The sequence below is a fragment of the Silene latifolia genome, chromosome 5, assembly GCF_048544455.1.
Source record: "Silene latifolia isolate original U9 population chromosome 5, ASM4854445v1, whole genome shotgun sequence".
NCBI classification, from domain to species: Eukaryota; Viridiplantae; Streptophyta; class Magnoliopsida; order Caryophyllales; family Caryophyllaceae; genus Silene; species Silene latifolia.
The window spans coordinates 17,077,416-17,105,349 of NC_133530.1; the positions used below are offsets into that span (position 1 = coordinate 17,077,416).

Here is a 27,934-nt window from a genome sequence, read left to right on the forward strand (position 1 = left end):
ATTTTAAGAGCTCGAGCTTTCAATCTAGCACAGCACCTCTTCCTCTTTCATTTACTAATACAATTTCAATTAATAAGTTTAATTTTCCCAGATCACAAACCCTAATTCAATTTTTTCTAAGTTTTCTGATTTGATCATGTAATTAGTAAACAATCAAAGTGTCCTTTACTATATAAGATCCTATCAATGAGATATAATCTCTATTCGACTAATTGTAGTACTACATTATCAGTCAATTTGCCTAATTGTAAGTGTGACTGAGTTAATTCTTTCTGTGTTTAACTTGAATTCGCAATTACTTCAAAACCCTAATTTATTAGTTAATTTGATTTGATTGTCATATTTTTTTTCCTGTTTTCCTCTTTAATTATGATTATTGGTTAGTTGATTGTTTGATTGCTTTTGTATTAGTTTGATCAATTGAATTGTTTACACATTGTTCCTGCATGTTGAATTTATAAGATTTTAATTAACTCATGTTTGTTCAAACATTCAGCAATGCACTTGAAAGAGCTGAATCAAGTAATCAACAATGGTGCTAGCTTCTGGAATGTATGCAAGTTTGTCGTAACTCGTAGTGATCATTTTGGTTCTAAAAGACTGATGTTTATTGGGAAAATCCTTCCCCAGGTGCAGATTAAAGTAACTCTTTTCGTCACATGATCTTCAATTTCATTCATGTTGTGTTTTATCAAAAATGGTCGTCCGCTGCCTGCAACAGTCGTTTTGCATTATAACTCGTGGTGTGTTGTACTGCTGTTAGGTAGCTTCTTATCTGATTAAGCTATTTAGTTTGTTTATAGCCTGCAATTTGTTTTTCTTGAATTGTCCCCGTTCCTCAAATCCTGTGTCCTCTAGTGTTTATGTTCCTCAACAGTTGAGATGCTGAATTCGAATCCCTCCGCCCAAGCCCCAGCACCGCTTTCATGGTTGGGCTATGTAAATTGTTATTTGAGTGAGGTTGGGTTATGTTAGTTATTAGGAGTAGTTACTGTTGGGTTCCTTATGTTGATGATAACATGCCCATTTGATTTGTGTTATCTTAGTTTACCTTTTCAGGATTAATGATGTAATCAAGCTTGGATTAAGAAGTGTTGAAGTTGTTATTAATCCCATTGTAATTAGTCGTGTGTCATCTAATGTACAAGTGAGAAAGTTAAGTATAGCAGAGTAATAGAAACAGTCCAGATGACTGTTGCTTCAACGAGCAAACAGCTGAGTGGACTAGGCCACAACTCGTAAAACTTGAAGCTTCCTTTGTGTCTTTCAAATACTTTCACGTGACTCATATTTTCAAAGAGAGAAATTCAGATTTTTATTTGAGGAGGTAGTATCCAATAAAGAATGATTTGAATTATTCAAAATGTTTCCTCTTTGTGCAAATTCAATCCCTTGGTTTTTAAGAAAACAAAAGTTGCTTTTTGCCATTTTGGTGTTAACTTGTCTTTGTGTGACTTGTCTCACATCCTTTGTTTTCTGAAATTACATGAGCATTTAAGGTTGTCTTTCAAACCTTCTTTCTCTATTCTTACCTTTGCAAAAGACTCCTTTTTGGTGCAAGTTATTAGGTGGTTGCTATTGTCCCTCACATGCAAAGTCTTTGACCCTTCAAAACCCTAGCAACCCCTTCACTCACCTCCTCTATAAATACCGAGTCCCTCCTTCATTAAATCCCCAAGACTTTTTCGATTTAATTCTTCCATATTTGCAAAGTATTTTTAAAGCTTAAAATCGTCTTTAATTTGCAAAATCCTTTAAAAGTCTTCAAGTGTCTTTCGGTTTTCTACGATCGTGGCCCTTTGTTGCTTTTCTATACTAAACTCTCTTGCTTAAAAGTGTTGATCTTGTAAAAGTTGTCCACCTCTATTCTTTGCTAAGAATGTGTTAGTGGAAACTTGATCCCTTACATTTTAAGTGTGTTAGTAGAGTTTAGGACGGAGTAGTCTTTAACTCTTGACAACCGGAGTAGGTTGTGAGTTGGCAATCGGAGTAGATTGCGAGTTAGCTTGTCATAGAACGGAGTAGTTCTTGTACTAGCTTTGCAACCGGAGTAGGTTGGCGTCTTTTATTACAAGGGTCTTTTAGTTGTCGGAGTAGATCACTAAAGGAAAGTAATAAAAAGGTAGATTGGACGTAGGCACTTTAGTATTTGCCGAACCAATTCAAAAACTCGTGTTCATTGTTTATCTCTTTAATTCCGCTGCTTTCTTTCTTTGTTTGTTTGTTTTGTTTCGCTTAAACTTAGAAGCAACATTTCATCATCTTGTCGTATTTGGTCTGCAGTAATACTCACAAACCGAGACAAATAGATACGATCGAACGATTGTTGCTTTCATACTTCAGCAAACATTCATCGCGATACTTGTTCAATCTTTCAATATTATTCAAAGTATCCTCTAAACTCTTTTGTTCACTTAACTTACTTTAATCCAATAAAGTTGAAGTTAAAATTTTAAAAAGGGTACCTAATTCACCCCCTCCCCCTCTTAGTTACTTGAATCCATAAACTCAACAATTGGTATCAGAGCCTCGTGCTCTTGATCGAGGCTAACCGCCTTAGAGTTTGATTCGTGGGTAATGGATTCCGAGAAACACTCCAAGATCCCGGTCTTTACCGGTTCGAATTTTGGATGGTGGAAACTCAAAATGGAACATTACATCAAAAGTATCGATTATCAATGTTGGAACATCATCCAAAATGGACCTCTTGCCATTGAGGAAACCGATATTCTTAACGGTTTCACCAAGACAAAAGAGGAAAGAAATTACAATGAGAACGACTTCAAGCTTGCCGAAAAGAATTCCAAAGCAATGTCGATTCTTCAACGTTGTGTTGGTGAGGGGGAAGTTAGTCGAATCTCCGGGTGTCCTACGGCAAAATCCATTTGGGATTCCCTTGTACTTGCATATGAAGGGACATCCCAAGTAAGAAAACACCGTATTGACCTTCTCATGCAACAATATGAAATGTTTAGAATGTCAAAGGACGAGTCTTTAAATAATTTTTCTTCTCGTTTTTCTTGTATAATTAATGAGCTTCAAAGTCTAGGAAGGAATTTCGAGTCCGAGGACATCATTCGAAAAATCCTTCGTAGTCTAACCCCTAAATGGCAACCTAAAGTCACCGCCATAGAGGAAGCTAAAGATTTGTCAACCCTATCTCTTCATGAACTAATGGGATCACTAATGGCTCACGAGTTTAATCTCGATAAGCATTCTAGTGAGTCATCAAAGGGAAAGAGTCTCGCCCTCACATCTTCTCCAAGTGATGAAGAAGATGAGGAGGAAGACGAGTTTGCTATGTTCACAAGAAACTTAGCCGGGTTGATAAATGGACAAGGTAACAAAAAGTTCACTAATAATTACTCGAAAAAGCGCTTTCCTAAGAGACGACCTACTTCCACCGTGGGATGCTTTAAATGTGGTGACAAAATTCATCAAATTAAAGAATGTCCCAAGTGGGAGGAAATCAAATCTAAGGAAAGAAGAGAAAAGGTTAAAAAAGACTATAAACATAGAGTCATGAGTGCTATATGGGGAATGTCCGACTCCGAGGAAGATGAGGAACTCATCGAGGAGGAACTTGAGGCTAAAATGTGTCTTGCAAATCATGGTAAAGAAAAAGTCTCAAAAAACCCAAAACTTGAACACTTAAGATGTCTCATGGCTAACCCCGACGATTCCGACTCCGATTCCGACAACGAGGTAAACAATCTAAAGGCCAAGGCTAGAACTTACTCCAAAGAGAAAGTATGTAAGCTTCTTGATCAACTTTTTGATAAGTGTCGGTCTCAAACTAATAAGCTTGACATTATGCAAAATGAGATTGAGGAAATTGCTCAAGAGAACTTTAATCTGAAAAATGAATTAAAAGCAACAGACTGCGTTACTGTCACTTCTGAGGCATATAATGAAGTCAAAAGAGTCAACAAGTTAAACAAACATTTGACTAAAGAACTAGAGCGTCTTAGGTTGACCCCCACGGACATCTCTGACCTTGAAAATGTCAACACAACTTTGGTGATGCAAGTTTCCCAACTAACCAAGGAACGTGATGACATTTTGAAGGACAAAGATGCTCTTGAAAATGAGATCTATGACCTTGTAGTTGAAGTTGTAGACTTAAGAGAAACAGTCTCTAAGACTGTTGCTTCTGACCACGATTTAGACAAGTTTAAAAGAAAAGGTGAATGGTTGGAAAATGAAAATGAGTGTCTTAAAAGTGAGGTTGTTTGTCTCAAGAACGAAATAGAATATCTCCATGATAGGCTTACCTTCTTTCAAAAGGGTATGCCCGAATGTAGCACTTCTAGCTCTTCTCCTCATCATAGATCCGATGAAATCGTTGATCTAAACCAAAGACTTGACAAGATGACATCTAAGTATGAAGAGTCCAAAGAAAGAATCATTTATCTTGTGTCTAAACTCAATAATCACACCCATGACTTCATTGTTGAGAAAAGATTGTCCATAGAAAGTGCTAAAAATGATGAACTTAAAAGAGAAAAGGAAAAGAATTTGCATCTTCTCTCACGTGTCCATGACTTGACCAATGAACTTGTTAATGCTAAGAACATCACTGAAAAATGGGAAGGAAGTCAAACCGTGTTAAACTTCCTCACGAATCAAACCGAGAAATGTGAGAAATCTGCTGGTTTGGGGTTCAAATGGAACAGTCAGACTGACTGTTGCATCCAGAAGCCTAAAAACGATTTTAGAGGAAGGAAGTATGTAGGTCTTCCCGAATACATCATTTGCAATTATTGTGGTGACAATGGCCATGTTTTTAATGGTTGTACAAAACGTTTTGATGACATTGATAAGAACACCAAAGCATTAAAAGAAATGGACATTAAGAAAGACACCACAAGTTATGTTGATCACAAAAAGGGACCCAAATTCATTTGGGTTCCTAAACTCAAAAACTAATCTTGTGTAGGGCTTGGTGAGAGGCGGCCGCAATTGGTACTTGGATAGTGGATGCTCTCGTCACATGACGGGTGATAGAAGCCAATTCCTCTCACTTAAAGCGTATAATGGTGGCACGGTAAGGTTTGGTGACAACAAGAAAGGTGAAGTAATTGGTATTGGAAAAGTTGGTAAGTCATCCTTACTTTGTGTCGACAATGTGCGGCTTGTCAAAGGTTTGAAACATAATCTCCTTAGTATTTCTCAACTTTGTGATAAGGGTAATGTTGTTGAATTTCATGCTAATGTGTGTCGAATTTTTGATGCCACTACTAATGAACTAATACTCGAAGGTAGACGTGTCAAAGATGTTTACTTGACTAATTTGAACTCTCTATCCGGTCACACCATGTCTTGCATGAGTGTAATGAACAATGATCCTTGGTTATGGCATAAAAGGTTTGGTCATGTTAGTACAAAAACTCTTAATACCCTTAAAAGACTTGATTTGGTTGAAGGCATTCCTAATATAAAATTTGAAATTGATAAAGTATGTGATGAATGTGCTAGAGGTAAACATGTTAAAAGTTCCTTCAAATCCAAAAGAATTATGAGTACATCTCAACCTTTGCAACTTTTACATATCGACTTGTGTGGACCAATGAGAACTAGAAGTAGAGGTGGTAGTCGTTATGTGTGTGTCATTGTTGATGATTACTCTAGGTTTGTTTGGGCACTCTTCCTGATAGCGGGGTTTGTCGCACTCCCCCGATCAAACAAATAACTCAACTAATGTAGTAGGGTAGTCGAGGTCGAATCCACAGGGAGCATGGGTGATTACTAATTGTCTATATTCTTATGCTTAGCTAAGTCGGAAATATTTGGATGAGGTTTAAAACTAAACAACTAAACTAAATAAAATAAAATGCAAATTAACAAAAGATGATAAATGAGTAAGAGAGGATTAAAGTTGTAATTCAAATAATTAAAAGGCCTAGAACTCGGTTCTCCCACAACAATTCGTAATTCCACATACTAATTCCCTAGGCTAATCACTCGGGTAGACAAGTAAGGAGGAGATGGCTCTAATTCGCCTAAGACCCCCCTCTCGGGTTCGAAGTAGGACACTAGCACTACCCACCAACCCCCCTCTCGGGTTCGAAGGTCGGAATCCTTAACTCAACACCCAACAACCCCAAAAATGTGCACTTTTCCGAGGAAGTCAAAAATCGGTCAAGGTCATTAAGTACTCATCATAATCCGGGTCATCCCACTCCCTCTCACTAGGGTCGATTTCAAACGCTAATTTAGAGGTGCCCTACCCGGTTCTCCCTTTCGGTCTCAACCAAGGTTAGCAATAGGGTCGAATTCCGGATATCCAAATCACAACCTAACCAACTCTCGTTGGTGGACAAGGGTCATAAATCGACACTACCCAAAAATCAATCCATAAACCAAAATCAATCCTCTAAACTACCCTCACCAATTTCCCCAAATAATTAGCCTTTACGAGATTCAATTAGTGAAATTACTCATATTGGGTCAAACCGAGTCCTAGTGGAAGACTACTCACTAATCATGTTTCTTAAGACAAAGGAGATAATAAAGATGGAATCTTTATGCATAATCATAATGGAAGTACAAATTTTATTACTAATCATGCAACAATCCAACTTAAATTATAAGGAAAGACAATTTAATTCAAGAGACAATGAAGATTAAACTAAAGGCACAAACTTTAACTCAATAAACTCAAAGACTCAATCTTTAACATGAGAAACCAAAGATTCAATCTTGTAAACAACAATGGTGAGAAGAGAAAAGATGAACAAGAGAGAGAATAACAACAATCTAACATAAACAATTAAGATTAAACTTGAAAGAAAAATAAATGTAAACAAATGAAATTAGGAAGAGAAATTATACCCACTCAATAGCAAAGAAAGGAACTTGGATTGAAATATGGAAGGATTCTTCAATTCTCCAAATACAACCCAAAATTACTAATTGTAAACTAATGAAAAGAGAAGAACTTGAATGAACAAAAGAAGAATTAAACTAATAATTAAAGAAAGATAACAACTTTTTATTGAATGAAAATAAGAGAGGAAATATGAGGGTTTTACAATATTGAGAGAATAATAATGGAGGGACTAATTTCTAATCTAATGTCTAAGGGTGGTGTAATAAGTTGTGTAAGGGTAATGTGGTGTTATATTTTATAGTAGTCTAGTAATAATATACCACTACTACTTAATAATAATAATATCATAATAATTCTAATTCTAATCTAACTAAAGACACCAAACGATACATGACTCAAAAGTCAAAACAAAACTAAAGAGGAAAGGGGATGAATCGTCTAAAACACAAAAAAGGGAAAATCAAACGGGGAAATTGAAAATCACGCAGCATGATACGCCTAGCCGGCCTACCGGCTACCGGTCAAGTGACCGTCTGGGAATCCCCTGGAAACTTCAATGAATTTAATGGTTCTCCCAGCCGGTGGGGGTGTCGGCGGTCGGTGACCCGGCTGGGGATGAATTTTTGATGCGATTTGAGTTGTGAGCCGGTTGACCGGCCACCGGTGACAAGGCCGGCTGGGAGTTCTCTGGAAAATGGAGTCAATTCTTTGCGTATTCCCAGCCGGTTGGGTAGGCGGCAGCCGGTGACCCGACTCAGAGAACGATTGCTTCTATTCCAATTAACTCGGTTTCAATACCGAGTTCATGCTTGATGATGGCGGCTGCTTCTTTGGAGCATGGTGGTTGTCGACAATGGCGATGTTGGTGCTCGTGTATTGTTCTTGCTGGTGTCATTGATGTTGGTGGCGGCAAAAATGGTGGTGGTGGTGACGGAGCGGGACATAGTGAGTGGTGCGGGAGAACAAGCGGCTATGGTGGTTGAATTGATGAAGACGATGGTGATGAATGATTAATGGTGGTGAAGTCGGGTTATTTTCTTCAATGGACAAAGGGAACGGGGTTCGTTGATGGTTGTTTGCAGGCGAGGAGGTGAGTTAATGGTGATGGAGGTTGAATGACGATTTTGGTGAGTGGAGAATGATGGCAGGTGAATGAAGGGGGTGAGGAAGGTGACAAGTCAATGGTTGACTTTTGATTTTGCTTTGTTTACTTCCCATTTTCATCCTTTGACTCCGTCTTGAATCGTCTCAATTCCGTCTCAAATTACTCTCCCTTGAATCTCCGTTCTATTATAATGCCTCGCCTACAAATTATAAACAATAAAATAATATTAATACTAATGTTATTGAAAACGCGAGTAATTATTAAATATAACTAATATGACTAATAATTATAAATTAGTAAATTAATAGAAATGCGAGTATTATAATAAAAAAAAATACGATTAAATATTAAATATGACTAAGACACCTAATTATTGTAAACTAGTTAATAAGTGAGCTTTTTAACCGTATAAGCACACAAAATCGAGTCGAAATAAGATATAAATGCGGGGTAAAAAGTGACTAAAATACTATTTATCAAACCTCCCCACACTTAAACCTTACTCGTCCTCGAGTAAGCTCATTTAAACTAGACCGAGACCCTTAATATAAAAGAATAGCTAAACTAATAATATCCGATGAAAGACAATTAACGGGCCTTCTCCGTCCCTTCAACTCACACCAAAACACAATGAGGTATGCATTCCGATGCAAGGCAAGTGGGGGCTTGCGGAAAATTTTGACACATCCTATCATGAAGCACGAAACAAACAATGGATGCATCTACAAAAAGTCAAACCGCTTTCCTCATCTAAGCGGCCGTTTTGCTTTCAAAAAATCGAATATAGAGAGTCATTAGTGGAGGATGTCGTCTCCGGGTCTTACCAAGGTGTAGACTCCCTAATTCTAGCTCAAGTAACCAACATTGACAACACGGAATGCCAAAGAAACAAATTCTTGGCGGGAAAGGGGAAGTACTTCGCTATACTCCCAAGAATGACACGACACACTCAAGATTCGACTCCATATCAACCCTTTGACCAAAAGGAGACCAAAGACCGACTCTCACGGGTTTCACTAGTCACTCAAATGAAAGAATGGGGTGATTTTTGTGACAAAAAGTAACCAAAATCACTCTCCTAACTCGACTTGCGAAGCATGCCCGCAATCTAATATGGTACTATATCCAATTTCCGCAAGAGAAATGTCAAATGATGCGCATACAAGAGACAATCGGGTTGTAATGGGGCTTGGGTTAGGTGAAAAGGGATCGGTGCAAACACCGTTTTATGACATGTGAGGCTATCGGATTGAGTAGTCGACACATATAACCAATTCACTAAACTCAACCAATGCAAATGAATTCCTTCACAAAATATGACAAGATTGTCATTTTCAAAAATTATTCAATACTCTTCAAAACAAACTCAATTTGCAAATTACCAACCCTTTATTTGAGACAAAAATATACATTCTTTTCTTTTTGCTTTTTCATTTCATTTTTCTCCTTTTCTATTTGTTTTTCTTCTTCATTTTTTTTTTTCTTTTTTTTTTCTTTGATTTCCTTTCTTGCATTTTTCACGACTTGTTCACCTCTTATTAAACAAAAGTAGCCAAAGTTGCATTTCACTCATGTGACATTAAGATCATACACCTCAAGGAGAGTCAAAATTTCAACCCAAATATACTCCACAAAAGAACCACAATGACGAACTACTCAACCAAGGTGAGTTGTTTATGGGATGTAGTTAATTTGTTGGCAATAGAAACGATTAGGTTTAGGCTCAAAATGGGTTAACAAAAGGAAATAATTGACTCAAGGGCATAACAAAAGCTTATTTGGCTAAAGTGAGGTTACTTTATTGAACAAAATTGTCTCAATATGCACATCTACACTTCTACGGTAGGGAATGAGCACCATACTTGTGCGTTTTGACATAACATACCACGTAAGGAGAACTACTCTCATGGCCTAAACGGGGCCGGTTTGATGGACCGGCCATAAGGAGGCTCTATCCTCACATTTTAGTAGCTATGTCGGTCCTAGGTCAAGTCTAGGGTCTAACACGGTCTCACAAGGTGGTCGCAACTTGGTCGTTAAGCTAGACTTCCGGGTTTTTGCAAGCAAAAACCCTAACATGTGTCATCAAAAGGCACGAGCTATCAAAAGGAAAATGACACGGGCAAAACAATTATCATCATTGACGACATATGCCCTCCACCTTAGACCCTCTATGCAAATATTTACAAACAAGATGCAACGTGTATGCAATGCAACTAAACATATGAACAAGCTACGTGAATGCAAGAGTGAACACATATATACATGTCTAATCTAAATGCATACAAGTTCTAGTCCTAACAACACACCAACAACACACGCATATCCAAAACGGTTCCCAAAAGGAACACCCACATCACAAATCCCATCCTCCTCCATGCTTATATATACAAAAAGAAAAGGAAGGATAAAGGAGAAAGAATTGGAAGAATTTTACCAAGCGTCTTCTCCGATGATTCATGTGTTGCCAATCAAATTGGTTAGAACAAATGCAATATATATAATATAAACAATGCAATTTTTTTTTGAAATTTTTGAAATTTTTCAATTTTTTCAATTTTTAGGCATTTTTGTATTTTTCTCAAATTAACAAGCAAATATACACAAATATAAACAATATGCACAAAGTAGATATTTCCCTCCCCACACTTGAAATTTACATTGTCCTCAATGGAACAAAGTATAGGGGGAGAATAGGAAGAATAAATAACATATTTTTGTTGATTTTTTGAATTTTCCAAAATGTAAGAACATGTTTTTTTGATTTTTTTTTTGAATATTTGAAAATAAATAACATGTTTTTGGTATTTTTAAATGATGGAATTTTCTCCCCACACTTATTTATTTACATATTTCAAATGGAAATAAATGCGTGGAGGAAATTTCGAAAAAAATACATGTTTTTTGAAGATTTTTTTTTTTGATTTTTCAAATTTTTAGTGGTTTTTGGTTAATGAATGTAATGCATGAATTATTCTATATGCTAAATTAAAAGGACAATGCAAACTACACTACATGAGTGCAAAGAGAGCTAATTTAGATTAACTCCTATTCGGTTAAGTAAACTAAATGCAAATGAAAGCAAAACATAAATAAATGAAGCAAAGGAAGAGAATTTATACTATGCGATGGTTCTTAAGGGACTCCACCAAACCTCTCATCCAAAATTTTGTTGGTTGAAGCAATCCATGTCACTCAAGGCACGGAGTAATCGGTCAAAAGCTTTAGCAAAACCCTCAAACAAGCATAGGTAGCTCCAAGCTATAACAAACCGCACCCGAGTTCTCTTCCAACGCTTCTTCCCATGGTTCCTCTTACTCTCCTTGGTTCCCTTTTTTGGGTCCTCTTGATAGTTAGAACCCTTGAACTTGAAATGGTAGCTAGGTGGTAAGAGGAACGGAATCTCATAAGTTTCACTTGTTGGACAACTCTCTTCTTGGTCACCAAGGTAAGGGAATTGGTAAGGAATAGTAGGTGGAGGAATCAACTTCTCAACATTGAGGTTCATGGTGTTGTCATTTTTATCCCAATTTTCTTGACTCTCCTTTTTACCCGAACTATTTCCATTGAGAGCCGCCTCCAAAGCATCAATTTGAGCTTCCCAATCACTTGAGGAATTATCCGACCAAATTGGACCTTCAAAAGAGCTTAGAACAAATGAATCCGGAGAGTTCAAGAATGATTCAATCTCATCATTAATTTGGTCTTCAAATTCATCTTCTCTTGAGTCATCTTCACCCAAATGTCCTTTAACATCAACTCTTAACACAAGATGACCTTCATTTCCCTCCTTGTTTGTTGGACAAACTTCCAATGGATCCAAGTGTGAAGGCTCAATATTATCCTCATTCAAACAATCCTCCAACACATCCACTCTACAACAAGAGTCACTCATAGAAGGAGATTTCATGGAATTTTCCAACGAGAATTCTATCTTGTCATCACCAACTTGAAGAGATAGTTTGCCATTTTTCACATCAATCAAGACACCCCCCGTAGCAAGGCAAGGGCGTCCTAGGATGATTGGAATTTTGGAATCCTCGGGAATATCCATCACATAGAAGTCGCAAGGTATCACAAGCTTTCCCACTTTGAGTGGTACATCTTCCACAAGGCCAATTGGATACCTCACCGATCTATCCGCAAGTTGCAAAGATACTCTTGTAGGTGAAAGTTCAAAACCCTTCAATTTCTTGAAGATATTGAGAGGCATGAGGCTAATGCTAGCCCCCAAGTCACACAAGGCTCTCTCAATATGAACGGTCCCAATTGTGCATGGTATGGAAAAACTACCCGGATCTTCAAGCTTTGGTGGCATCTTGTGCAATAGGATAGCACTACATTCTTGTGATAAATTGACCATGGTACTTGGACCCAATGAATTTTTGTTGGAAATCAACTCCTTCAAGAATTTTTCATATGCGGGTATCTCCTTGATGGCATCAATAAAAGGCATGGTGATGTTCACACCTTTCATCATGTGCATGAATTTCCCATACTTTTGCTCAAGCTTTGCCCTTGCCAACCTTTGGGGAAAAGGAATTGGTGGCACATATGTTCTCACAACTTGTTCCTTGGGTTTTTCAACAATTTTGGTAGGTTCATCAACAACCTTGGTGGATTCATCAACAAGCATGGGAGTCTCCACAACAACTTCCACAAGATCATCTTCAACCACTTTTTGTGGTTCAACCACAACTTCCGGTTTGCGACTCTTTTTCCTCTTTACGAACACCCGGTCTTCCAACTCCCTACCACTCCTCAAATGTATAGCATTAATTGTCTTTGGGTTCTCCGCGGTTTTACCCGGAAACTTTCCATTTGAGGCTTGAAATTGACTTATTTGAGAAGCCAATTGAGAGATTTGATTATCCGTCATTCTTTGGGAGGCTTGCATTTGAGTCCTTAGTTGGTTGATAGAAGATGTGGCCTCCTCTTGCCTTTGGTTGGAATGAGTGATGAATTGGGTTTGAGAATTCATCAATTGCTCTATCATGAGCTCCATGTTTGATTTAAGTTGGGTGGATTGTTGAAAAGGTTGAGAATTTTGTTGAAATTGTTGGGAATTTTGTTGAAATGGTGGGTCAATTGGTTGATTGAGTGGTTGAAATAGTGGTCTTGGTTGAAAGGTGGGATTTTGATTTTGGGCTTGGAAATTTGGTGTAAATTGTGATTTTGGTTGGAAAGTGGGGTTTTGGACATTTTGTGAGCCATGAGAAAAATTTGGGTGGGTTCTCATTCCGGGATGGTATTGATTGTTGTTGAATGCTTGTCTAGCCGGAATTGATTCCCACACTCCATTCACTTGCTCCATACAATTTGCCTCTCCCATCATCAAAGGACATTCATTTGGTGGATGCCCTTGATCTCCACAAATCTCACAACAATACACTTGTGACCAATTTGATGAAGAGTTTCTTGAGTTCAACAAAGCAATTTGTTGCTTGAGTTCTTCTATCAACCCTTTAACCTCAACATTGTTGGCCGACTCAACGGTTGTCTTTCCCTTCCTCTTGTGCCTATCATTATTCCAATGAAAAGTTCGGGAAGCCATTTCCTCAATAAGCTCCTTGGCCGTCTTGTGATCAATTTTATCTAATGCCCCTTTTCCCGAGCCGGAATCTAGGTTCATTTTCATTTCATTGCTCAACCCCTCATAAAAGTTGTTGATCAACTCATCTTCTCCTATCCCGTGATGAGGACACAACCTTTGGAGTCCTTTGTATCTTTCCCACGCCTCATAAAGGGTCTCATCATCATGTTGGGTGAAGCCTTGAAGCTCACTCTTGATTCTTGCGGTCCTTTGTGGTGGAAAGTACTTGTTCAAGAAGGCCTTGGAGACATCATTCCAAGTTCTAAATGAATCGGGCTCACAACTCTTCAACCATTCCTTAGCACTCCCCCTCAAGGAATAAGGAAAAAGCCTAAGGCGGATGGCATCCTCCGACACTCCATTTGCTTTAAACATGTCACAACTATCCAAGAATTCATTAAGATGTTCATTGGGGTTTTCGGTGGTTCCCCCTCCGAATTGGTTTCCTTGGACTAGTTGCAACAAAGTAGCCTTCACATCAAAGTTATTGGCTTGAATAGGTGGCTTGACAATACTTGGATTCACCACCTTCTTCGGAGCCAAATTATCCCTCATAGGAAACGCGGCCATTGTTGGTTCTTCTAAAACACCTTCCACTTACTCAACAAAGGGATTAGTAACAAAGAAAGACCTAGTCTAAACTAGAACAAAACAACTAATATCATGCCAATGCTCCCCGGCAACGGCGCCATTTTGATAGCGGGGTTTGTCGCACTCCCCCTCAAGGAATAACTCAACTAATGTAGTAGGGTAGTCGAGGTCGAATCCACAGGGAGCATGGGTGATTACTAATTGTCTATATTCTTATGCTTAGCTAAGTCGGAAATATTTGGATGAGGTTTAAAACTAAACAACTAAACTAAATAAAATAAAATGCAAATTAACAAAAGATGATAAATGAGTAAGAGAGGATTAAAGTTGTAATTCAAATAATTAAAAGGCCTAGAACTCGGTTCTCCCACAACAATTCGTAATTCCACATACTAATTCCCTAGGCTAATCACTCGGGTAGACAAGTAAGGAGGAGATGGCTCTAATTCGCCTAAGACCCCCCTCTCGGGTTCGAAGTAGGACACTAGCACTACCCACCAACCCCCCTCTCGGGTTCGAAGGTCGGAATCCTTAACTCAACACCCAACAACCCCAAAAATGTGCACTTTTCCGAGGAAGTCAAAAATCGGTCAAGGTCATTAAGTACTCATCATAATCCGGGTCATCCCACTCCCTCTCACTAGGGTCGATTTCAAACGCTAATTTAGAGGTGCCCTACCCGGTTCTCCCTTTCGGTCTCAACCAAGGTTAGCAATAGGGTCGAATTAGGATATCCAAATCACAACCTAACCAACTCTCGTTGGTGGACAAGGGTCATAAATCGACACTACCCAAAAATCAATCCATAAACCAAAATCAATCCTCTAAACTACCCTCACCAATTTCCCCAAATAATTAGCCTTTACGAGATTCAATTAGTGAAATTACTCATATTGGGTCAAACCGAGTCCTAGTGGAAGACTACTCACTAATCATGTTTCTTAAGACAAAGGAGATAATAAAGATGGAATCTTTATGCATAATCATAATGGAAGTACAAATTTTATTACTAATCATGCAACAATCCAACTTAAATTATAAGGAAAGACAATTTAATTCAAGAGACAATGAAGATTAAACTAAAGGCACAAACTTTAACTCAATAAACTCAAAGACTCAATCTTTAACATGAGAAACCAAAGATTCAATCTTGTAAACAACAATGGTGAGAAGAGAAAAGATGAACAAGAGAGAGAATAACAACAATCTAACATAAACAATTAAGATTAAACTTGAAAGAAAAATAAATGTAAACAAATGAAATTAGGAAGAGAAATTATACCCACTCAATAGCAAAGAAAGGAACTTGGATTGAAATATGGAAGGATTCTTCAATTCTCCAAATACAACCCAAAATTACTAATTGTAAACTAATGAAAAGAGAAGAACTTGAATGAACAAAAGAAGAATTAAACTAATAATTAAAGAAAGATAACAACTTTTTATTGAATGAAAATAAGAGAGGAAATATGAGGGTTTTACAATATTGAGAGAATAATAATGGAGGGACTAATTTCTAATCTAATGTCTAAGGGTGGTGTAATAAGTTGTGTAAGGGTAATGTGGTGTTATATTTTATAGTAGTCTAGTAATAATATACCACTACTACTTAATAATAATAATATCATAATAATTCTAATTCTAATCTAACTAAAGACACCAAACGATACATGACTCAAAAGTCAAAACAAAACTAAAGAGGAAAGGGGATGAATCGTCTAAAACACAAAAAAGGGAAAATCAAACGGGGAAATTGAAAATCACGCAGCATGATACGCCTAGCCGGCCTACCGGCTACCGGTCAAGTGACCGTCCTGGGAATCCCCGGAAACTTCAATGAATTTAATGGTTCTCCCAGCCGGTGGGGGTGTCGGCGGTCGGTGACCCGGCTGGGATGAATTTTTGATGCGATTTGAGTTGTGAGCGGTTGACCGCCACCGGTGACAAGGCCGGTGGGAGTTCTCTCGGAAAATGGAGTCAATTCTTTGCGTATTCCCAGCCGGTTGGGTAGGCGGCAGCCGGTGACCCGACTCAGAGAACGATTGCTTCTATTCCAATTAACTCGGTTTCAATACCGAGTTCATGCTTGATGATGGCGGCCGCTTCTTTGGAGCATGGTGGTTGTCGACAATGGCGATGTTGGTGCTCGTGTATTGTTGCTGCTGGTGTCATTGATGTTGGTGGCGGCAAAAATGGTGGTGGCTGGTGACGGGAGCGGGACATAGTGAGTGGTGCGGAGAACAACGGCTATGGTGGTTGAATTGATGAAGACGATGGTGATGAATGATTAATGGTGGTGAAGTCGGGTTGTTGCTGCTTCAATGGACAAAGGGAACGGGGGTTCGTTGATGGTTGTTTGCAGGCCAGAGGAGGTGAGTTAATGGTGATGGAGGTTGAATGACGATTTTGGTGAGTGGAGAATGATGGCAGGTGAATGAAGGGGGTGAGGAAGGTGACAAGTCAATGGTTGACTTTTGATTTTGCTTTGTTTACTTCCCATTTTCATCCTTTGACTCCGTCTTGAATCGTCTCAATTCCGTCTCAAATTACTCTCCCTTGAATCTCCGTTCTATTATAATGCCTCGCCTACAAATTATAAACAATAAAATAATATTAATACTAATGTTATTGAAAACGCGAGTAATTATTAAATATAACTAATATGACTAATAATTATAAATTAGTAAATTAATAGAAATGCGAGTATTATAATAAAAAAAAATACGATTAAATATTAAATATGACTAAGACACCTAATTATTGTAAACTAGTTAATAAGTGAGCTTTTTAACCGTATAAGCACACAAAATCGAGTCGAAATAAGATATAAATGCGGGGTAAAAAGTGACTAAAATACTATTTATCACTTCCTAAGCTCTAAGGATGAGACATTTGATGAGTTTCTAATTTGGTTAAGAAAGATTCAAAATAAACTTGGTTTAAAACTTGTTTCAATGAGAACCGATCATGGAACCGAATTCGAAAACTCATCATTTGGTGCTTATTGTGATGACAATGGTGTAGACCATAACTTCTCGGCTCCTAGAACCCCACAACAAAATGGTGTGGTTGAAAGGATGAATAGAACCCTTGAAGGAATGGCTAGAACAATGTTATTAACTAGTAAGTTGCCTAAGAACTTTTAAATGAAGCGGTAAATACCGCTTGCTACATTTATAATCGTGTCATGATAAGGAGTATTTTAAATAAAACTCCCTATGAATCATTGCGTGGTAGAAAACCCAACATTTCATATTTTAGATGTTTTGGAAGCAAATGTTTTGTTCACAACAATGGTAAAAACAACTTGGGTAAGTTCGATCCACGTAGTGATGAAGGAGTATTTATTGGATACTCCGATCAAAGCAAGGCCTATAAAGTTTACAATAAACGAACCTTGTTAATTGAAGAAAGCATCCATGTCATTTTTGATGAATCTAGTGTGCTTGGACAGGTACAAAACATGGATGATGATGATGAGGACGAGGATGATGAGTTTGAGATTGGTCTTGTTCGAAAAGACTTCGTGTTCACGGATGAAGAAGTTCCCAAAGATCGAATTGCAACAGAGACAGAGACTGTCACCTTCAAAGGAGAGCAAAGAACTCGGGGGAACACGTGATACTTCGATTCCTCTCTGGAAGCAACAGACCCAACGATCGTTGCATCCACCTCCGTAATCGAAGTAGCCCAAAACAGTGAGGATGAAGAACCTTCCAGGCATAATGTGATCCATCGTGATCGATCTTGCTTTGAGGGGGAACAAGAAACTATTGTTCCAAAGAAGTGGAAACATCAAAGCTCTTATCCACTCACTAATCTCACAAGTGATCTCAACTCGGGAATTCGAACAAGATCATCCGTCAACAATCTTGCTCACCTCAATGAGTATTGTGCCCACAATGCATTCCTTTCTCAAATTGAACCTTCAAATGTAACATCGCCTTGATCGATGCAGATTGGGTGCTTGCCATGCAAGATGAGCTCAATCAATTCAAACGAAATGAGGTATGGCACTTAGTCCCTAGACCGCCTAATCGTACCGTCATTGGTACTAGGTGGGTCTTTCGCAACAAGCTTGATGACTCGGGAGAAATTGTAAGGAACAAGGCTAGACTAGTGGTGCAAGGTTATAACCAACAAGAGGGTATTGATTACGATGAAACCTATGCACCGGTAGCTAGACTTGAGGCCATACGATTGCTTATAGCTTTTGCGGCTCACAAAGGCATTAAACTCTTCCAAATGGATGTCAAAACCGCTTTCTTAAATGGATATTTGGAAGAAGATGTCTTTGTAGAGCAACCACCGGGTTTTGAGAACAATGATTTGCCTAACCATGTTTTCAAATTAGACAAAGCTCTTTATGGTTTAAAACAAGCACCAAGATGTTGGTACGATAGATTGTCTAAATTCCTTATTGAAAATGGTTTTAAAAGAGGCTCCGTAGACAAAACATTGTTCTTGAAGCAACAGTCAGACGAACTGTTGGTCGTACAAGTATATGTTGATGACATTATATTTGGTGCAACAAATGAACTCCTTTACTTATATTTTTCGGAACTAATGAAATCGGAGTTTGAAATGAGCATGATGGGTGAGCTAGGATTCTTCCTTGGGCTCCAAATTAAGCAATCAAAGGATGGAATCATGATCCATCAACAAAAGTACATCAAAGAAATGCTTAAGAAATTTGGGATGACTAATGGTAAGCCTCATGATACACCTATGGTAGCCGGGTCCAAATTGGACAAAGATGAACTCGGTAAGAATGTTAGTGATAAGGTGTATAGAGGTATGATAGGCTCACTTCTTTACTTGACCGCAAGTCGTCCCGACATTCTCTTTAGTGTATGCTTATGTGCTAGGTTCCAAGCAAATCCGAAAGAATCACATTTCAAAGCCGTTAAACGAATTCTTCGGTATTTGATTGGAACACAAAATCTTTACCTTTGGTACCCCTTATATTGTCCTTTTGATCTTATAGGCTTTTCGGATGCGGACTATGCGGGGTGCACGGTGGATAGAAAGAGTACCTCCGGAATTGCAACGTTCTTGGGTCCTTGCTTGACTTCTTGGGCCTCAAAGAAACAAAACACGGTAGCTCTTTCTACGGCCGAAAGTGAGTACGTTAGTGCGGCACATTGTTGTTCTCAACTCCTTTGGGTAAAACAACAACTCTTAGATTTTGGTATTATTTTTGACTCCATTCCTTTAATGTGTGATAATACGAGTGCAATAAATATTTCCAAAAATCCTATTCAACACTCTAAAACCAAGCATATTGATATTCGTCACCATTTTATTCGTGATCATGTGGAAAAAGGACATATTAAACTTATCTTTTGCAAGACCGAAAATCAAATTGCCGATATTTTTACCAAGCCACTTGCAAGAGAACATTTTGAGAAATTTAGACTTGAAATTGGGTTAATTAATAGCTTGTGATTTTTAGTGTGAGTTTTACAAATTTCCTTAATTGATTAAATTAAAATTGGATATATGTTATTAAGTATTCTAAGTGCATTGACATCATTTTTGGACCAAAAAATTGACACCGTATTTGTGAGTCGGTAATCACTCAACCTCATATCTAAATTTACGTTTATTATATGCTACCTTGCGTTTTTATTTCGAGTAATTAAATATGTTCAAGATTGGGCCAACTACCTCACTTACCACATTTATTTGGCCACTTCCTACCTACAACCCATCGTCCAAACTCCCTCAACCCACCGAAATCTCACAACCCACTTATCCTTTCATCTCCAAATCCACAAAACTCCCTCATCTCACCTACCTATTAACCCACCATGGTCAAGACATCTTTCAATACCCACATACCCATCAAACCAACAAACTTGACCTCACCACCTGTCACATCACACCCACCGACATCAACAACACCAACAATGACCTCAACCAAAACCTCCTACGCATTCCCTCCTCAAACTTCAAACACGACTCCATCACCTCAACCAAACCCAGATCTACCAAACCCTCAACCATCACCGAACCTCACTGACTCTCCATCATCCGACGACATCCCCATCTCCACTATGGTAGGACGGCGCACACGTGGTGGTCGGAAGAAAAACTCTATTGTCCCAAGCTCTTCCTCTGAAACGGTTACGGTGAATGTCGATGAAATTGAAGAAACTCCAATTGATTTGAATGAGGATCCGACTAAGTCTACTGAGTTAGATCCGATTCCGGCAAAGAAAGCTAACAAAAGAAAGGAGAAAGCTACTTCATCGTCGCAAAGGTCTATGTTCTACATATGTATCAAGAGATGATCGGGAAGTTGGTTAGAAAACGGAGATAGATGAAATTAAAAATTGAAGTTGGTTGGAAAATCAAAAAAAAAAAAAAAAAAAAAAAAAAAAAAAAACGGAAGGCAATATGTGAAATGTCAAAGTGATTATTGGAAACGAGATAGATGAAATTGAAAAATGCGACGGTCTTGAGAAACGAAGGAAAGCAAAAATTTGGAAGAAATTGAAAGGAAGTCACAGTGTATGCCACTGTTGCTATGCTCAAAGGTCAAGATCAAATTTGTCAAGAATTTTCATGAAATGAGAGCAACATATAAGAAGTTGATGTTTCCCCATCACATGTCGTGTACTCAGGAAAATATGAGAAGTTGATGCTCTTTCATCATATGTTGAGAAGGTATATCGATGCATACCTTGGTGGTTTCAATATAACAAAATCCAATGCAACAGTTGAGATGACTGTGACTCGGCCCTTCATTGTCAAACCTCCACCTTTTTCAATCCTCTTCATTATCCTCCAAAATGATGACCAAACTTCCGCACCCTAAATTTGCCCATAATCACACTTGTCTTTTGCCTTACATCTTTTGTCCCACCGGTTGTGCCTTTCTAAGACTATTTTCTTTGCTTGTTATCTTGACATTTGGTGGTGTATTTTAAACTATCTTTAGCCATGTTGAACTTTGATTAACTTATGTTTAATCTTTGTTTATGTTGACCTTGTTACCTTGTTACAATTACATGTGTCTTTTTGTGTCTTCTTAGGACTATTTGCACTCTAATGCTTGTGACATCTCTATCCTTTTGATGATGTCAAGAGGGGGAAAAGGTAAACTCATGCTTTAAATCTCCTTGCTTATTGATTAAACTAATGTCTTGTCTAACCTTCTTAGCTTGATTCTTGTTTTGGGGCAATGTAAAATTGTCATGGTAAGGTAAGGTAATATTGTCCCTTCTCTATCATTTGATCTTGCTTGCTTAAAATCTTGAATTAAGGTGTTTACATTGCTTATACATTCGTTTGGGGCTTGTCATCATCAAAGGGGGAATTTGTTGGGTTCCTTATGTTGATGATAACATGCCCATTTGATTTGTGTTATCTTAGTTTACCTTTTCAGGATTAATGATGTAATCAAGCTTGGATTAAGAAGTGTTGAAGTTGTTATTAATCCCATTGTAATTAGTCGTGTGTCATCTAATGTACAAGTGAGAAAGTTAAGTATAGCAGAGTAATAGAAACAGTCCAGATGACTGTTGCTTCAACAAGCAAACAGCTGAGTGGACTAGGCCACAACTCGTAAAACTTGAAGCTTCCTTTGTGTCTTTCAAATACTTTCACGTGACTCATATTTTCAAAGAGAGAAATTCAGATTTTTATTTGAGGAGGTAGTATCCAATAAAGAATGGTTTGAATTATTCAAAATGTTTCCTCTTTGTGCAAATTCAATCCCTTGGTTTTTAAGAAAACAAAAGTTGCTTTTTGCCATTTTGGTGTTAATTTGTCTTTGTGTGACTTGTCTCACATCCTTTGTTTTCTGAAATTACATGAGCATTTAAGGTTGTCTTTCAAACCTTCTTTCTCTATTCTTACCTTTGCAAAAGACTCCTTTTTGGTGCAAGTTATTAGGTGGTTGCTATTGTCCCTCACATGCAAAGTCTTTGACCCTTCAAAACCCTAGCAACCCCTTCACTCACCTCCTCTATAAATACCGAGTCCCTCCTTCATTAAATCCCCAAGACTTTTCTGATTTAATTCTTCCATATTTGCAAAGTATTTTTAAAGCTTAAAATCGTCTTTAATTTGCAAAATCCTTTAAAAGTCTTCAAGTGTCTTTCAGTTTCTACAGTCGTGGCCACTGTTGCTTTTCTATACTAAACTCTCTTGCTTAAAAGTGTTGATCTTGTAAAAGTTGTCCACCTCTATTCTTTGCTAAGAATGTGTTAGTGGAAACTTGATCCCTTACATTTTAAGTGTGTTAGTAGAGTTTAGGACGGAGTAGTCTTTAACTCTTGACAACCGGAGTAGGTTGTGAGTTGGCAATCGGAGTAGATTGCGAGTTAGCTTGTCATAGAACGGAGTAGTTCTTGTACTAGCTTTGCAACCGGAGTAGGTTGGCGTCTTTTATTACAAGGGTCTTTTAGTTGTCGGAGTAGATCACTAAAGGAAAGTAATAAAAAGGTAGATTGGACGTAGGCACTTTAGTATTTGCCGAACCAATTCAAAAACTCGTGTTCATTGTTTATCTCTTTAATTCCGCGCTGCTTTCTTTCTTTGTTTGTTTGTTTTGCTTCGCTTAAACTTAGAAGCAACAGTTCATCATACTGTCGTATTTGGTCTGCAGTAATACTCCACAAACTGAGACAAATAGATACAGTCAGAACGATTGTTGCTTTCATACTTCAGCAAACATTCATCGCGATACTTGTTCAATCTTTCAATATTATTCAAAGTATCCTCTAAACTCTTTTGTTCACTTAACTTACTTTAATCCAATAAAGTTGAAGTTAAAATTTTAAAAAGGGTACCTAATTCACCCCCTCCCCCTCTTAGGTACTTGAATCCATAAACTCAACAGTTACTACTCCTTCCATTTCATATATATGTTTTCTTGAAAATTATGAGCAAGTTTTTTTAATGGGTAAGATTCTACCAATTGCATTACTACCGGATTATTAGATGTAAATACTAAAGACATAAATGTGAGAAAACTTTTTATATTAATTTGAGCCTATATTAGGACTCTTGTACAACGGAAAAAAAAAACATATTCACTCAATTACATTCATCATGTAGCCACTAGCCACATAAAAAATAAATCACCCTTCACCAGAACGTATATGAAACGTTAGCAAAACTGTCTACCGCCTCTATTGTACAGTCTCTCTAACCTTCTCCTCTCATCATCATATAAAAGTGTGCTCATTTTACGTAATCTCGTCCAAGTAACCAAAAATTTACAACTAATTTATTTGGCTGACAGAAAAAGGTTGGAAAGAGAAGATGAGTAACATTGCTCGCCACGAAATATTATTACCTCCCATCTCCAAGGGGTGAGACAAAATTAGGGAGACTGTATAGATCAGAGTCCTTACCACTAGTGTTACCATCATCATTTATTGGAATTCTTACCGAATGGTCTCCATAATTTTCGAGCTTATCAAATGATTTTCCACTTCTATACTTTTGATGGCTTCCCATTCTCTTAATTCCTTCTAGTTCCATGGCTGCTTCCTTCATTGTTGGCCTATTGTCTCCTTTCAACCTCAAGCACCATTTTGCTAGATTAGCAACTTCCTTTATTTGTGCTATTTGTATCGGACCATTCGTTATGTTTTTGTCAACAATGTCGAACAAACTGTCCTCTCTCATCTTACGAAGAAAATACGTAGCAAGGCATCGCTCAGCTTCCGGCTTGCCATAAGATAGCGCCTTTTCCTTGGTTAATAGCTCAAGCAACACCACTCCGAAACTATAAACATCACTCTTTTCAGTTAATTCGAACGTTTGCATGTATTCGGGGTCCAGGTATCCTTGTGTTCCCACCACCATAGTGGCTAATTGACCTTGGTCCAATGGAACCAATTTTGAAGCGCCAAAATCAGCCACCTTAGCCGTATAACTTTCATCTAAGAGTACATTCATCGACTTCATATCTCTATGAATGATCGGGGTTGAGATTGTGGTGTGTAGATATGCTAATACGTCAGCAATTTCCGATGCTATCCCCAATCGCAAGTTCCATGTAAATTGAGATGCTTTCCCTTCGTCGTGTAAATGATCGAATAAAGTGCCATTTTTTATAAACTCGTACACTAGCAATGGTACTTCAGTCTCGAGACAACATCCTAATAACTTGACTACATTGCGATTGTTGATTTGTGAGAGTACAAGAACTTCGTTGATGAACTGCTCAACTTGATTAGGATCCACCTTAAGAGATCTTTTGATTGCAACATGATGATTATTCGTTAATATTCCCTTATAAACAACCCCAAATCCGCCTCTTCCGATTATATTAGATTCGTTGTATTTGTCGGTCGCGTTTTCTAACTCTTGTGCTGTGAAAATCTTTAGAACATCCATTCGAGACACCTTTTGATGTAAAATTTCACCTCCATTATCTCGAAAGTTCTTTTCTCTTAATTTTGTGAGTTTCCTTTCTCCATGTCTCCAATGTATGATAAAGGCGATTATGAGCAAAATTATGATACCCCCACCAATTCCTACGAGATAAAGCATCAATTCATTTGTGAATTGGGAAGGAGAAAGTCTCCTAAGAGGCGACATAACCTAAACTAGATTTAGGAAAACATTAAATAAGAAAAATAAATCATTTTTATGTAGGAGGTAATAAACTTATTTTGAGTTCGTTTTACACAAGAATTGATGATCGGGAATAACCCTTTCGGTATATTTGTTTATTATTATATTTTGATATCTTTGCGTACCTGCAGTGACAATAACAGGTACAAGCCAAGGTTTTTTATTAGAGATGCAACGATTAGTTTTTGTTGCGCTTCCATAGTAGCCCTCTGGGCATTTGCAAAGATAGCCCCCATCCTTGTTCTGGCAATATTCTGGTTTCTCACAATCATTTGTTCCCTTACACTCATCAATATCTAATCAAGTACAACAAAAATAGTGCGAACAATGTTAAGGGCGAACAGAAGAGCAGAATTAGAGATTTAAAGTAGCAAGTATTTCCAAAGAGAATTTTTAAACTCGAGTAAAATAAGAGTACCACATAGTATAAAAAAAATCTAATCAGAGAGTTTAATATTTGTACAAAATAATAAGACTACAAATCAAAGATAGGGTGTTATTATGTGACACTGTCAGTACTATTCTTTCACACGCAAAATAATTGTTAGCTACCTTGTTTTTACACCGTTTTTGTCCATTTTCAGCTAGTATAGATCCTCTTCGTTTCTTTTTTTCACAATTTCTTTCCATTTCATCTAATGGAACAATTTTACAACATTATTCATTCTTTACCTCAACAAATAATTGACCCTAGATCATCCCGAACCATTGAGAGGAAATGGAAGGATATGGAGAGGGGAAGAAACAGAGAAGATTCAGATTGGTTTTCAACGGCTTCATACATTTTGTAAACTCTTTTTACATCCTATTCCTTAGGAGTTTAGGAATTCTTCTTGTTTGTGTTATAATATATTCACCAATAACGAACGAACAAAAAGTTTAAGTATAATAAGAGGGTGTTTGGTTCACACAATTTAGCTATATATCACGTAATGTTTAGAATGAACAAATTTCATACCTTGTGTTTGGTTCACAAAAATATAATTTTGATATCCATACCTCAAAATCTCAAACCCAAGAGGTATTGGTTTTTCATACCAAGGGGGAGGTGGATATGAGACTCGTCAATCATGTAAAATGGGTTATATAGAAGAACACGTGTGATTTTTATCTTCAAAAAAAAAAAGGATACAAGTGAGAAAATGTGTTTTAAGTTAAATAAAACAGGACAGTTGAGAGTTTTCGGTTTGGTTTGACTTTTAGGTTGAGATCATTTTAACCAAGGTAAATGAAATAACAAACTAAAGTGAACATACTTTATAGTAGGTGGGTAGCTTCATAACTTTGTAACGAGATGTTAATTGAACAAATTAAAGCAAATATTCAAGCAAATTTAATAATAGAGAAATGCAGATATTTTCACAAATTCTTTGAAGATTGATGATCAACAAATGGAGATGAAAATGACTGGACTTTTGTTACCTTGGCAGCCTTGTGGAAGGTATGGATTCCCAGAAAACCCATCCTCGCAATCACAACGATATCCTTCTATGTCAGGCTTTAAGTTAGAGCAAATTGTGTTGCTCTTACACAAGCAACTCCCGTCTTTTTTAGCTTCCGAACAATTCTTCATTCCGATTCCCCAATTGAATATGACAGGAACCAAAGGCAAATCCGAATAATAACTCAAATCCTGAGTCAAATTACGTTGGGAAAAAGTGAAGGCATCATTTGCCACAGTGTATGCTGCACTACACGGGTTAAAATCAACATAAGTATGGTTGTAAAAGCTGTATGCGTTGACACTTATGTTGGTTATCCCATCAGGTATGGAAACTTCACAACAACCAACGCCATTACAGTCGTTGTCTACGACATCATCTAGTTCGCCACACCTTGTCATGCATCCTGTGTGGTATTCCTTGCCATAGCGTATGCCAGTAAACCAGGCGTAGGTGTCACACCCTATTGCCACAAACTTGTTTTTGCTGCTAGATATTGTAAACTGTACTAAGTTTGAGGATCTACTCCAATTACCATTAGGGTTGTAGCAATCATATGCTATACGACTATTAATGCGAATATCGGCCTCTTCTAAGGAAATGTTTAATATTTGGATGTTTGTACCGAGAATTGGTTTTGGAGGATTAAAAGTATCGTTACATTTGACGCTCATTATGGGGTAAGAATCAGGATTATCCATATCTTCAAAGTAACACCCCTTTTCTATGCCAAATGGGTAAGGGATGGCAATCCCTCCACACTCTGAGGTACAATGTGGCGCGATAACAAGTGATGATGGTGGTTCATAACTCGAGATTAATGGTGTTAGAACCAAATTAATGAGAAATAGTAGGGCATGCTTTTCGTAACCCATGCTTAATGGGTTATTTTTTGGTTTAATGATCTTAGAAAAAGAAGTGATTAATTGCTTTTTTGGTTATGAACATGATTGTTTGGAATGTCAGAATTTAAGCAGGCTGAGAACGTCGAAAAGCCGAATATTTCAGCAAAATCATGGAGCAAGTTGATTGAAAATTTGAAATATCAACAAAATAGCAGCCATATGATCGTGATATCGACAAAATTAAGAAGCTAAGACTGGTGCTGCATGAAATTTGAGAGATTCAACAAAATAGAGTATTACTTCGCAGTTAGCAATATGGCATAGTTGATCTTATATAAGAATTGTATATCTGAGTAAACAATTACTCGGGTATTAAAACTATTATTAAATTCTTGCCAAAATATTAATGTTAAAATTATTAATTTCAACTAGTATCTGATTATGTCAAATTGTATTTTTCTTCTCTCATTTTACAATGTGTAGTTGGCTAGTTGCTATTGACTGTGTAAAGTAAACTTGATTAATTCTTTCGAGTTTAACATTTGGTTGATGTTGTCAAAGCCTGTGCAGTCATCTGAGAAATACTTCCAAGTAAACATTATAGATTTTGATGCTGACTGAGTAATGTATGGGTGAGCAAAATCGTATACCTGATACGGTTTTGTAAACTTGATTGATTAGTTCTTGGAGTTTAACATTTGCTTGATGTTGTCAAAGCATGTTGTCAAGGTCCGGTACTTTTGCCGGATCGTGGCGCGCACCCTTGCCCGTCTCAAGGCAAGATGCAAGCGACAATGATCTTCGAACTAGTGATGGATCGCTCACTAGCACGTTACACGGGTCTCGGCAACACTCGACAGGATGCAACGAGAGCGTTAGGCTCTAGTGTTTGTCAGGCACTAGGCACTCGTAATCGGTCTCGGGGGT

The 27,934-nt window shown here is 37.6% G+C and overlaps 1 protein-coding gene, 2 long non-coding RNA genes and 1 other non-coding gene across 6 annotated transcripts in view; 3 read left to right on the plus strand and 1 right to left on the minus strand.

Moving 5' to 3' along the window:
• On the plus strand, window positions 1-27,567 carry LOC141656885 (uncharacterized). Of its 2 annotated transcripts, none has more exons than XR_012548604.1 (3): window positions 1-247; window positions 497-642; window positions 27,129-27,567. It is a non-coding gene; the product is annotated as an uncharacterized LOC141656885 (long non-coding RNA). The 2 variants fall into 2 exon arrangements; XR_012548605.1 differs by lacking the exon at window positions 27,129-27,567 and adding an exon at window positions 22,973-23,259 and having other exon boundaries at window positions 497-987.
• Window positions 1-27,934, plus strand: part of LOC141656894 (uncharacterized) — a 141,224-nt gene that overhangs the window by 24,573 nt on the left and 88,717 nt on the right. The gene's annotated exons all lie outside the window — the stretch shown is intronic.
• LOC141658203 (small nucleolar RNA R71) lies at window positions 13,625-13,731 on the plus strand. Its single transcript, XR_012549103.1, has one exon. It is a non-coding gene; the product is annotated as a small nucleolar RNA R71 (small nucleolar RNA).
• On the minus strand, window positions 23,428-27,037 carry LOC141657913 (wall-associated receptor kinase 5-like). Its single transcript, XM_074465309.1, has 3 exons — window positions 26,143-27,037; window positions 24,846-25,016; window positions 23,428-24,620 (listed from the first exon to the last, which is right to left on the minus strand). Exons 1-3 carry the CDS (start codon window positions 27,035-27,037, stop codon window positions 23,428-23,430), a joined length of 2,259 nt encoding a protein of 752 aa, XP_074321410.1.